Below are 12,978 nucleotides of genomic sequence, written 5' to 3'. Positions count from 1 at the left end.
ATTGCTGCATAACAAATTATCCCAAAACATAATAGCTTAAAGCAACACACAGCTTCTTCAGCTTCTGAAGCTGAAGCTTTAATTCTCAGTTTTGGTGGGTTTGGAATCCCACCAAAACTATAATTATCATCTAACCAAAACTATAATTCTCAGTTTTGGTGGGCCTGGAATCTGCACCTGGCTTAGCTGGGTCTTCTGCTTCAGGGTCTCTGGCAAGGCTCCAATCAAATGTCAGCCAGCGCTGAGGTATCATCTCAAGACCCAACTGGGGAAAGATCCATTTCCAAGCTCACTGACATGGTTGTTGGCAGAATTCAGTTCCTTGCTGACTGTTGGCCAGAGGCTGCCCTCCTCAGTTCCTTGCTATGTGGACCTCCCTGACATAACAGCTTGCTTCATCAAAATCAATGAGAGAGAGAGAGAGAGTCAGCTAACAAGGGAGAAGCCACAATCTTATTTAGCTTTCTTGTCATCACTATTGCCACACTATGTTTGTTAGAAGTCACAAGGCCAGTCCACACTCCCGGGGTAGGATTCATACAGGGGAATGAACACTAGGAAATGGGGATCATTGGAGACCATCTCAGAGTCTGCTTGTTCCAAAGCTTATAGCTTAGTACCACTAAATAAATGTTAGTTATTATTATTATGCTGAACTGAGAGATAAAGTAAAACTACAGAGGGCCAGTAGTTTTATATCAGGGACTAACTTCAGATGATGTTGGGCAAGTCAAGTCATGTAATGTCTTTGAACCTTCATTTCATCCTCAGTAAAATAAATTTTTTTTTTTAAATTTCTGACCCCAGAAAGAATGAGAAAACATATGTGCAAACATAAATATATTCTTGGAACATCAAATATACAATTCTCCACTTTGAGGAAGCAAACTGCTTTGGGCCAGTTTTCCATTTTGTGTCTGCTGTATGAGTCTCACAGTCTGATGTCTTCACAGTTTTTAGCGTTTGGTCCAGTGGGCCCATAGGAATAAACACCTACGAAGAGCAGTGTGTCTTTGGAGAGTCCTTTAAGGCATTTCCAAGGATTTGCTTTTTGGTTTCTTCCTTTCTTCCTTCCCTCCCTCCCTCCTCTCTCTCTCTCTCTCTCTCTCTCTCTCTCTCTCTCTCTCTCTTTTCTTTCTTTCTTTTAAATATCTTTGCTTTTAAGGACCCCATGGGGGGCCTGGGAGAGAAAACAGACTATCTGGGAAATTTCAAGCTCTTGATAATAAAAATGGTAATAAAATCTCCCCCGGCTCCTGAGGCTTCGCAGAGGGGATGTTTATGGTGGATGGGGTTCCCCTTCTGCGCAGCTGGTTTCGAGGTTGTGCGGTTTCCAGTCCTGCGGAGCAGCTCAGGTTACCGCCTCCGTGGCCACGGGGGGAGGGCAGCTCCGACGGCCGCAGCAATGGGCAAGAGATCAGGGTCTTCCCATCCTCGCGCCTCGCCCATTTCTGCCTGGTGTCCAAACGGGATGCCTCATCCTACTCCCCAAACGGAGCGGATCACACACAGTCGCGTTTCATGGTCTTTCCTGCTGCGGTTTTCCCGGGGGCAGGTATTTCCAGCTGCCGGCCTTCAGCAAGGGGACAGAACTTAGGAGTCAGCCCTCTGACTTCGTACAAAGACTCGCTTCTCCTCAGGGCATAGTTGGGTGGAGCGAAGCGGCCGAGGGGACCACGACAAGGTCCCTTTGCTTCTCGGATCGATGGCCGGGCCTCCAGGGCCAGGGGCACCCGGGACCCCAGGGCAGGGCGCAAAGTTCATACCGTAACCCCGCCACCCGCCCGCGCCCTGCTAGCCTGTTGGGGCCAGAGCTCGCAGGCCAACAGCCGCGCTCGCCCCCGCGGGGTCCCCTTGGCGCTGAGCTCATCTCCTGCAACGCCGCTGCCCCAGACCTTGCGGGCCATTTGGTCCCGGGGCTGGGGCTCGTCGGGGCTGCGGGGCAGCCCGGATGAGAAGATGACCCAGGAGCTGCCTAGGGGCGGAGTGGAAGGAGCAGCTCTGGGCAATCCTGGCCAGGAGCTTTTATCCCGCCAGCCGCGCTGCTCCCGCGGCCGCTCGCTGCCTTAGAAAACTTAACGAGAACCAGATGTGGTGGCCACTGCCGAACTTTCTCAGAGCCGGTGATTGGTCCCCAGCCGAGGGCCTCAGCCAATTAGCGTGCTGGGTGGGCCTGGAGTCCCGCCCCGCCCAGTCGCCCGCGTAGATCCAGGTTCGAGGCTGGCGCGGCGCGGAGAGTGGGCTGGAGGCCGGGGCGGGACGCACTGTGTAGCGGGGAAGCGCACGGCCGAGCGAGCATGGAGGGAGACCGGGTGGCCGGGCGGCCGGCGCTGTCGTCGTTACCAGTGCTGCTGCTGCTGCCGTTGCTGCTGTCGCGGGCCGCGGCGCTGCACCCAGACGAGCTCTTCCCACACGGGGAGTCCTGGGGAGACCAGCTTCTGCAGGAAGGCGACGACGAAAGCTCAGCCGTGGTGAAGCTGGCGAATGCCCTGCACTTCTACGAAGCCCGATTCAGCAATCTCTACGTAAGTTCACCCCCTCCTGGCACTTTTCCCGCAGCTTCTTCCCAGGGGTCGCTCTACGGAAACCCTGCCTCCAGAGGGGAGGAAACATCCCCCACGCCCGGAGCCCCCCAGCACCCTTGCGGTGGGACCCGGGCAGAGCGATGCCACTGCCTGCCCCGCTGCTGAAGGGGAGCAAGAATGACCTGCAGGGGAGAGCAAGAATTGTTCGCAGCCACGTACGCGCCCCAGGCAGAAAAGGTGGCGTTGCTAAGGGCGGCCGGCGGGCTTTGCAGTTAGGACCGCGAGAAGGCTGTGCCCGTCTGCGGAGCTGGGGTGTTCCCTCCTCAGACCTGGCAGCTTCCTCTCCGGGGACATGGGGCTCCGGGGTTTTGAGAGGAGTGAGCAGATAGGTAAAGGAGTTGTAGGGCGCCTGGACCTGCTGCACCGCGGTTGGGGTAAGGGGAGGTGGGACAATTGCAAAAGTTGCGCTTGTTTCCCTGAATCCAGACTCCCCCGAGCCGGTGGGGAAGGGGAGGCTTTTTGCCTAAGTCAGTTCCCTTCCCTCCCTGCGCGAGTAGCGTCCTTGGGCTTGAGCGACCGTCCCCTTTTTGTCCCTGTCCTCTCCCAGGTGGGCACCAATGGCATCATCTCCACTCAGGACTTCCCCAGGGAAACGCAGTATGTGGACTATGATTTCCCCACCGACTTCCCGGCCATCGCCCCTTTCCTGGCCGACATCGACACGAGCCACGGCAGGGGCCGAGTCCTGTACCGAGAGGACACCTCCCCGGCAGTGCTGGGCCTGGCCGCCCGCTATGTGCGCGCTGGCTTCCCGCGCTCTGCGCGCTTTACCCCCACCCACGCCTTCCTGGCCACCTGGGAGCAGGTGGGCGCTTACGAGGAGGTCAAGCGCGGGGCGTTGCCCTCGGGAGAGGTAAGTGACCAGGGATATTTGACTGCTGAGGAAATTGAAGGATGGGCTTGAATTCTGGGGCTGCAACCCAGGGACTGGCTCGGAGTTGTTTCTGAGCCTACTCTTGCACTGAACCTGACGTTGGAGGCAGCAGGGCTGGAGGCTTGGAAGTGAGGAAAGATATTGTCTCTAAGCATCTTCTGAGACCCTGGCAGGTGGTCACTCCATTGAGAAAAAAATTGCTTAGCGAATATGAGAGCGGGAGTGCAGATGTGGGAGCCCCTTTGAACATAAGGCAATTTACTGTTTGGTTGCTTATTTTTAGAACCATCTCTAAGTACACAAGTATTTCTAATTATATGTTCATTGAAGGGAAAAAAATCAGAAAATATAGAGAATTTTAAAAGAGAACAAGCACTCATTTTCCTACCACTGATAAACATTTTTCTGTGTACATTTTCAGAGTTTTTTCTTCTGTATATCTTTATTGCTGTCCATTAACAATGATGAGTTTACACTACACGTACTGTTTTATAACTGGCTTTTTTCACAGAATAGTGTATTGTGAATATGTTTCAACGTCAATAAATGTATTTGTACAACATCATTTATGATGATGCATACTACTGTATCCTGCTATTATCCTGTATAATACAGAAGGTTTACCACAGTTTACTCAACCAGTGTTCCCAGGGGCCATTAAGGCTTTTTCTGATTTTTCATTATTATAAATAATAGCATGAATTACTTTTTAAAAAGCTAAATCCTTGCACATGTTCTTAGTTGACATTCCAGGAAGTGCAATTGGTAAGTCAGAGAGGATGCACTTTTGGTAAAGTTCTTGATAACTTCTGCCTAATTGCCTTCCAGGTACCAGTTCACATGTTCCTTAGTTTATAGGAGTCTGCCCTCAATGTGCTTTACAGTCTCTAGCTGCGGAAAGTAAAAAATCCCAGGCTCCCGGTCTTTAGTCTTGTCATCAACATTTGAAGTCCTCCAAATGGATATGAGTGGGGCCAGGGTGGCTTGGTAAATGGCGAACTGCCTCATTCCTGAAGAAAGTAAGGGCCTTCCTTCTATGAAATTAGACCTGAATCTAAAATGCCATACTCCAAGGGCTGAAACCATATGATTCATCTCAATTTTAACTTACGGAAATGTTTCTTCACTATAGAAGGATGACACATGCCTACTGTAAGAGGTGTGGTTACGTGCCCATGTCACTGATCTCTATCTTGTAAGGATGCTGTGATATATATCTTTTATATGAGGACTCTTTATTTTTTTAATTTTTGAGGGTACATAGTAGGTGTATATATTTATGGGGTACATGGAATGTTTTGGTACAGGCATGCATTATGTAATAATCACATTTTGGAGAATGGAGTATCCATCCCCCCAAACATTTATCCTTTGTATTACACACAATCTAATTATACTCTTAGTTATTTAAAAATGTACAATTAAGTTATTATTGACTATAATATCCTGTTATCACAGGTTATAGTCATCCTGTTGTGCTATCAAATGGTAGGTCTCATTCATTCTCTATTTTTTATTTTTTTATTTTTTGGTATCTGTTAACTGTCCCCACCTTCCCCTGACCCCTGCTACCCTTCCCAGCCTCTGGTGACCATCTGCTTACTCTCTTTGTTGCATAAGGACTCTTTAAATGCAAGGTTTTTGGAATTAAAACTTTTGTCTGGTCCTTTTTTGGGGGTGGGGGAGGTTTAGGGTAGAAAAGATTTGTAAATTCCAACTCTCTTTTACTTTTCTAATTAAAATCCACTTGCAGACATTGCCATGTGCTAGTTGGCTTCAGAATGTTTCATGAAGAAAGGAGGATTCTGTTTGGATAGGGGATGTTCTTTCAGTTACCCGTGTTGAAGGTTCTTCTGGTATTTTAAAGAGCTCTGGAACTTGAGTTCTTGTTTTAATAGTTCTTTGGAGATAGATTTTGGCAAACAATGATGTAATTTGCTTGAAGGACTGAGTTCTAGTTGGCCTTCTTAAATTTTGGCTTACTAACCTTATATTGCAAAGTTACTGGCAACTGGAAGATTCACAGCAATGGCATCTTTGCCATTAAAAACAATCGCAGTTGGTGCCCATTTTCTCCATGGATATTCCTGTCAAGTGTGACCAGATGTTGCAGCTGATATTGCAGGAATGTCAAGGTGTAATTGTATCTGAAAAAAATGTGAACAAATAGTGTTTGTCAACTCAGTAAATCTGAGATTTCTTAAACTGTCATAGGTAGTTCACAGAGCAAAAAAGTTATGGTGTAGACCTTTGAAATACTTACCAATGGGAGACGTGGAGGACTAGTGTTTACTTTAGCTGTGCTTTTTTGGGGGAAAGAGGAGTGTTTTGTTTTTGTCATTTTAGGGATAGGGTTAGAGACAACTGAGTTATATAGATCTCTGTGGTGTGGGGAATGTTTGGTTTATCTGGAATTTCAGTTGGGTTGAAAGGGATAAAAAGAATGGATATTGAGAATGAGGTAGCAAGAGAGATTGTTCTGAGAGTAGGTTGAAAGTGATTGTTCTGGGAGTAGGTTGAAAGAGCTGGGCCCAGAGAAATGGATGAAAGAGTCACAGGCCGTAACATAAGACAGATGAGTGGAAGGTTGCCTGCTATGGTTGAATATCTGTCCTCTCTGAAAACTGTGTTGAAACTTAATCCTCAACGTGGCAGTATTGAGAGGTAGAGCCTTTGAAAGGTGACTGGGTCATAAGGGCTCTGCCCTCATGAATGGGTTAATTTATTCATTCATGGATTACTGGATTATCATGGAGTGGGACTGGTTGCTTTATAAGAAGAGGAATTGAGACCTGAGCTAGCACATTAGCACACTCAGCTTTGTTGCCACGTGATGCCCTAAGTGCCTGGCACTCTGCAGTCACCACTGACCAGAAGGCTGTCACCAGATGTGACCTCTCAACTTTGGACTTCTCAGCCTCCATAACTGTAAGAAATAAATTCCTTTTCTTTGTAGATTACCCAATTTCAAATATTTTGTTGTAAGCAACAGAACACAAATTAAGACATTGCCCAATGGAGGCCTCCACGTGGTTGGGGACTGAGACATGTTGACTTGGTTCAAAGGTTGATAGTCATTGATGGAGGTGGTTGGATTTCACAGAGAAAATGAGAGGTAAAAGCAGGACTTTTTGTAGCTTTTTGACTTCTGGAGACGAGGTTTAGAAGAGGGGAGGTCTACAGCCTATGCAAGAGAGTTCAGCCTGAGTCTGAGATATCACTGTGAAGATGAAGAGAATAGAGACATATATGGAAATTGGTTAATGCTGAACCATATATGGAAATTAGAAATGCTGACGTTTTGCTGAAGAGTATCAGGAAGGATATAGTATTAGGGATGTGATAGTACTCAGCATTTGTCTTTGAATTTTTGGCAGGATCTGTAGGATTTAGTGCAGTCAAATAAATGAGAGACAGTCCTGCATGTGACAGTGTCCTACAGGCAGTGGGAGATGAAGAACTACGCTAAGGAATGGAGGTTAGTGTTCACAGCAAACACTGGAGGCCAGACCCAATGATCCTACAGCTCTAGAGGACATGTGTTCCTGAGGAAGATGACAAAGAGAACTTTGTGACCCCTATAAGAGTCACCCTAATGCTTCATTTTCATTTTCATTTTCATTTTGATAAGCCTCTATAGGCAAGCCCCTTGAAGAAAAGGATGTCACTATTCTGATTTTTGGCCAGATAGCTGCAGTTAATTAAATGAATTGCAAAAGTTAGAAATTCTTAGAGGGGTGTGTGTTGTATGCATCAGCCTGACTCTGATGAGTGTCACTTCAACATTGATTGGGATGTCCTGGGAGGAAGAGTCAGGCTCTGGTTTCTGCAGAGGGCTCTGGCTTTTCTCTCTTTCTGATAACAGGGCCTGCAGCCACTCACCCTGATCCTCTCTGTGCTGCTCCTCTCCCCGTGGAGGCCCCTCTCTCCTCTCTGGGATCCTGGGGGAGCTGGGAACCAGTGACTCGTTTGTCGGGTTTGGCAGCCCATCTGAGGGCTTCTCTTTGGAGACAGAGCCTGTGCGGCTCTTGCAGAGGCTTGTATCTAGGAATGCGAGGACCTTTCCTGTTTGGAAGCCAGTCAAGGAGTTTTTTGAGAGGGGGAGCCCTTCAAGACTTCATGAAGTGGGCTCTTTAGCAATTAGATGTAGAATTTTGTAGAACCAACCAAGAACTTTACAAGTGATGATTTAGTGTGTGGGTGGCTTTTAAACAGCCAAACTCCTTTGGCGTGTACTTTGGGATCATAAATTCTACTTAAAAGGAAGTTTTTCCTTCCTCTGATATTTGCCTATTTTGGTGGAGACAAAGCAGTTAAATACTTGCCACCCATAATGAGTGCTCATCTCAAGGATAGTATATAGAAGATGTTGAGTAAATTTTAATTGAAATGAATTTGTTGGCTGGTTGGCTGAATGAATGAATAAAATAAAGTGCTAAATGCCCAGAGTGCACAGCAAAAAGCCAGACTCTCCTCTTCACAGCTCTGTTTACTTCTCTCGTCCCCACTTCCCCATCCCCTTCAATTCTTCACAGTCTCTACAACCTCCTTATCTTATAGAATTTCTCTAAATTTAGAACATGGTTCTCTCCTGTTTCACATTTATTATGGGAGATCGGTGCCAGGAGCTTTGAAAGCTTAGCTTTTTACAATGGGTTTTTTTTTCTTCTTTCTCGAGTACTTTTCTTTCCCTAGTAGATTTTTCTTTATTCTGACTAATGTACAACTCTGAAGTTATTGAGTCCACATTGGTTGATGATGTAGACTATCTTATGGATAGACATGAGGCAGAACAGCCTTTGTTTATATTTGGCAGTAGTGGCTTCCTAGCATTGAGAAGCTCTAAAAACATTTCTTGCTTTTTGTTTCTGGAAAAGTCAAGCTTTGCTGTTGAACAATGAACAACTGGAACAATAACAAATATACTAGGCACCCTGTTACTTTGTGAATTGAATGAATGAAAGAAGCAAAGCAAGATGTTGTTTTTTTCTGGGTTAGAGAACTAGAAGAATGGCTGATTGTATTTTATTTGCTCTTGAAGAGTGTGTTACATCTATGTTTCTTTGTCCTATTAGCAAAACCTCAAAACCCTACCTTGAAATTAAACATTGAAAGGAAAAATTAACATTAGAAAAGAGCTAGCACCACAGTGGGAGTAGACTCAGAACAAAGGGAAGAGCCCATTCCTTCCTTGCTGTTTCCTTCAGTGAGATGTTCTTCTCTGTGCCCGTGTTTGTCTGTCTGGCAGAATGGAGAGGTAATGATACTTACCAGTAAATAATATTTCTAAGAGTCACATTAGTTATGAAGTAAGTTGTGTTTTAAAAATGCCTTTCCAGTTCCTTACTAAATTGTAAAAGCAGTGTGATTTAGTGAGAGAGAGAGTTTCAGAGGCCTAAACATAACACCTTTTTAGAGAATCAAGCACTGTTAACAGATCTTTAGGAGGAGTGGTCGCTGAATGAAGGTAAAGGCAAAAATCTCATCTTGTTGAAAACATGAGGGTAGACGGAATGTTAAGGAGTGATCCTATAAGGACCTGAGTGTTGAATTGGCAGCGGATTCAGGCTCCTGGTCTCTCTCTGGTCTGTGTTGGCTCCTGCAGTGTTTATAACATTCACCGGCTGCCTCTGTGACACCTCCCAACCCCTACCCTGAGGTCCTAGACACACACCCCCGCCTTCTGTGGCCTCTACCACCTTCTCCAGTGACTCTCCTACAATTTCAACCATGACTGTTTCCCTGTCCTACACCGTGAGACTCTCCTGGGCAGAGTCTGTCCTTTGCTCCTTCGCATCCTCAGCATCAAGCATAATGTCTGGTGCTTAAGTAAACACTTGGCTGTTTGAATTAGTGTACAAATGAATAAATGAATGGTGTTTACAAACATATAAACAACTAACCAAGCATAATGAGGTGAATGCTCACTGGAGATGCTCATAAAGGCGTTACAGAGGTTCAGAGAACAGAAATTATTCTATAATCACAAACACCTCCGAGTGGCAGCATTTGAAGGTTAGGAGGGTTTCTAGGCACAGGGAACCATGAGCAAAGTGTAGAAGCATCCAAGGACATGGTGCAAATGGGGACTATTAAATAGTCTGACAAAGATGCAGTGGAACTGAGACTGGGAGGGACGTATGCAGCCAGGTTACAACTCACCTTGAATGACATGTTGAGGAGGGGTTAGGGTGTCCTAGGGTGCGGGCTGTAGAGCTGGCTGGCCCACCACCACATACTTGCCACCTGACCTGAGGAATACCTGTTAGCCCCTGTGTCTTTTTCTCGTCTGTGAAATGAGGATAACCCGATGCTCGTATGAAAGGGTAGATGGAAGAGGAAAGAAAGTGAGGCTGTGAGACAGTAAGGAGGCCTTTTGACCAACTAGGCCTAACACAGTGCCGGCCCATAGTGGGCATAAATGGATGAATGGATAAATGAATGAATGAATGAAAGAATGATGCCAATGAGAGATGCCGAGTGCCTAGGGTTATAAACTAGGGCAGTGACTGCAGGATGGACAAGTTAATTTTGCTGATTGCTCTTAGCGCTGAAAGAGGTTTGGATGAGAGAAGTTTGAAACCTTAAAAGTATATATTTTTAACCTACGTTTTACCTATGCATATTTCAACTATTAATCTAAATTGACAAATGGTATTTGCAATAATCAGTAATATCACTTATGAAATTATATTAGTAACTTGAAGAGGAAATTTTAAAGAAGACGACATTTAAAAACAGTTTGGAGGAATCCTGAGAAAGGGGAAAATTCTTTGCACTTTATGGTGCTTTGCTTGCATTCTATTTCTTTCTTCATTTATTTGTTTTTTTTACAGGACATTTCTCTCTCTCTTTTTGTTTTTTTTCTCACAGCTGAACACTTTCCAGGCAGTGTTGGCATCTGATGGGTCTGATAGCTACGCCCTCTTTCTTTATCCTGCCAACGGCCTGCAGTTCCTTGGAACCCGCCCCAAAGAGTCTTACAATGTCCAGCTTCAGCTTCCAGCTCGGGTGGGCTTCTGCCGAGGGGAGGCTGATGATCTGAAGTCAGAAGGACCGTATTTCAGCTTGACTAGCACTGAACAGTCTGTGAAAAATCTCTATCAGTAAGTAACATTGAGCTGAAGCCCTTTCCTATTTGAATAGAAGGACTTTTAGGAGGTACCTGAGCACAAGTGACCATAGGACCATTAAATAATATCTTGGTGGCTTCTAAGCAAGGCATCAAGTCAAAACCGAGAAACTAGATTAAACCCTGGAAGGATCAAGTTCACCAAAACATAAAAGGTCCTTTATTTTTCCTGCTCTATTGGGTATAGATACTGGAAACAGAACAGTATGTGTGTCTATTTGTAGAGCCACTGAGGCTTGATATGAAAAACATTGCTCTTGGAACCACATAAAAATACCCAGTCATAAACCGCCCAGTTTGAGGTTTTCTAGATTAATCATTTCACAGGAGGAAGCACTGTGATTTAGTCTTTTGGACAGATACTGTTAAACATTAAATTGAGTAATGTAATTTGCAGGAAAAATAACTAAGATTTATAGGTTTCCGGAAGTCTGAGGATGTCTCTCTGGCTTCATTACCTAAAGTGAATTGAACCCATTCCTTCGACTCATCAGTGTCTGCCCATAATGGGTGTTTAGTAAATAGATGGATGAATGAATGAATGATCCAGAGGGCTTACTTAACTAGTGTAATAATAAGCTGTTCTGCATTTTGCCAGTACAGATAGTGCCAGTAGGATATTCGTTGACTTCAGGTTTTTTGTGGGGGGCGTATGAGGGGGATAGGGGTGCCCTTGCTTTTATTCATTTCCTGAATACAGAAGCCAGACAGAATACATTGGTTACTTCCTGGCCTCCATTAACTGCTTCTCGGCTTCATTTGATCAGTTCTGGGTAGGTATAGAAACACCTTATACTTTTGCATGCCATCTGCTCTGCTCGGCTACCAGAAAGAGACCACTATAGCCAGATTTGGTTACTCAGAGCTGACATTTATTGAAAACTTACTATTTGCCAAGTATCATGCTAAATACTTTCCAGATGTGATCTTAATTAAAACTCACAAGAATTGTAGGTTAGTACTACTATTTTCCCAATTTTACAGAGGAACTTAGGGAAGTTAAATAAATTGCCTATGATCTCAAAGTTAAGTGATGAAGCCAAAATCCAAGCTCAAGTCTGGAGTACTGAACTACTTATTTTATCTTGTGCTGAGTCCTTGTTTCCTTTCCCATCCTTATGATCCACATTGGGCACCTTTAGGGCTCCATCTAGGCTGCCACTTAGTCTGGACTCTGGAGCAAATTCAGTTCCTTACTTTTCCTCCTCTGGTTCCACCCTCCTCTTCTACTTGGGAGCTCATAGGTTTGTTATTCCTCAGGCATTATAGAGAGGTGACAATGGCCAAGCACATGGAATACAAAGATTTCTAAGACACTGGTCCTGCACACCAGCAGCTTGTACCCTATTAGAGTTGATAGACAAATAGATCAACAATTACAGAGCTCTGGGTAAGTGCTGGCGTCTACACAGGAGATAGCAGACAGTGGGGCCAAAAGGCCTGTGGCAAAAAGCAGTTGTGTTCCCTGAGCAGAGCTGTAAAGGTCTCTTGGAACTAATACCCACCATCACGTGTGACACACAAACACACAGACAGCATTTCCATCTAACCCTTTTCATGCCTTCCCTCGTTGTTATCTTTGATACTTCCCAGAAATCTCTGAATTGCTTGGCGAAAGCAGAGTAAGATATGGGGCCAAATGACTCACATATTTTTCTTTAGTGTAATCCATGCTTAATACAAACAGTAAAGCACAAACAATGCAGAATAATGTGAAATAAAAGAAAAAGTTACCCATAATCACGGCTTCAAGTGATAACGAGTGTTAATGGTCCTTCTCTAGAATTCAGGTATATACAAAACTTTTAAAACCAAAATGATTCTTTTGCTATATAAGTGGTGTTCTCACATTAATATCTTCTTATAGGGGTCTTTCAGTCAGATGTCTGTCTATATTACCATTTTAAGGTTATAAAACATTGTGTCATATATGTATGAAGACAGCTTATTAATGAACATTTCACATATTTCTGATTTTTCTTGTTATAAATATCATTGCAGTAAACAGCATAATAAACATTGCTCACATTCTCATTTCTCCCTAAAATAAATTCTTAAAAGTGGAATTGCTGAGAAAGGGTATATGATTTAGCAGTGGTACATTTCAGATTGTCAAAGTTACCGGTCTTTTCCTTTCTGATTTTGGATCTTGGAGTTATTCTTAGGAAGAACTTCTGTACATCAAAATCGTAGAAATGTCCTTCAATATAATCTTCTATTCTACTTTTCATTATTTAAATTTTCAAAAATATACAGAAAAGTGGAGAGAATAACTAAATGAACATCCAAATGCCCATCACCTAGTTTTATACATTGTAAACATTTTGCCATATTCATTTCTTTGTTTATTTAATTTTTTTTTTCTTTTCTTTTTTTTTTTTTTTTTT

At 44.3% G+C, this 12,978-nt stretch overlaps 1 protein-coding gene and 1 long non-coding RNA gene across 6 annotated transcripts in view; one reads left to right on the top strand and one right to left on the bottom strand.

The window, feature by feature from the left end:
* The first annotated feature begins 2,063 nt into the window (after positions 1 to 2,063).
* NID2 (nidogen 2) overlaps positions 2,064 to 12,978 on the top strand; it is a 63,836-nt gene continuing 52,921 nt past the window's right edge. For 3 of the 5 annotated variants that reach the window (XM_017849482.1, XM_017849481.1, XM_017849480.1), the window contains exons 1-3: positions 2,123 to 2,525; positions 3,133 to 3,438; positions 10,333 to 10,565. In XM_017849482.1, the coding sequence (XP_017704971.1) occupies positions 2,298 to 2,525; positions 3,133 to 3,438; positions 10,333 to 10,565 (767 nt within the window). In that variant the 5' untranslated portion in view covers positions 2,123 to 2,297. Of the gene's footprint in view, positions 2,526 to 3,132; positions 3,439 to 10,332; positions 10,566 to 12,978 lie in introns of all 5 variants that reach the window. The other 2 variants (XM_017849483.1, XM_017849484.1) reach the window with 2 other exon arrangements.
* The window catches only part of LOC108513663 (uncharacterized), a 38,192-nt gene continuing 30,255 nt past the window's right edge, over positions 5,042 to 12,978 (bottom strand). The window contains exon 3 of the long non-coding RNA XR_001880969.1: positions 5,042 to 5,606. This is a non-coding gene — a long non-coding RNA (uncharacterized LOC108513663). The remainder of the gene's footprint in view (positions 5,607 to 12,978) is intronic.

The sequence above is a fragment of the Rhinopithecus bieti genome, unplaced genomic scaffold (assembly GCF_001698545.2).
Source record: "Rhinopithecus bieti isolate Rb0 unplaced genomic scaffold, ASM169854v2 scaffold_29928, whole genome shotgun sequence".
Taxonomy (NCBI): Eukaryota; Metazoa; Chordata; class Mammalia; order Primates; family Cercopithecidae; genus Rhinopithecus; species Rhinopithecus bieti.
The sequence above is the reverse complement of the archived record's forward strand: the minus strand, read 5'-3'. Positions and strand labels throughout refer to the sequence as shown.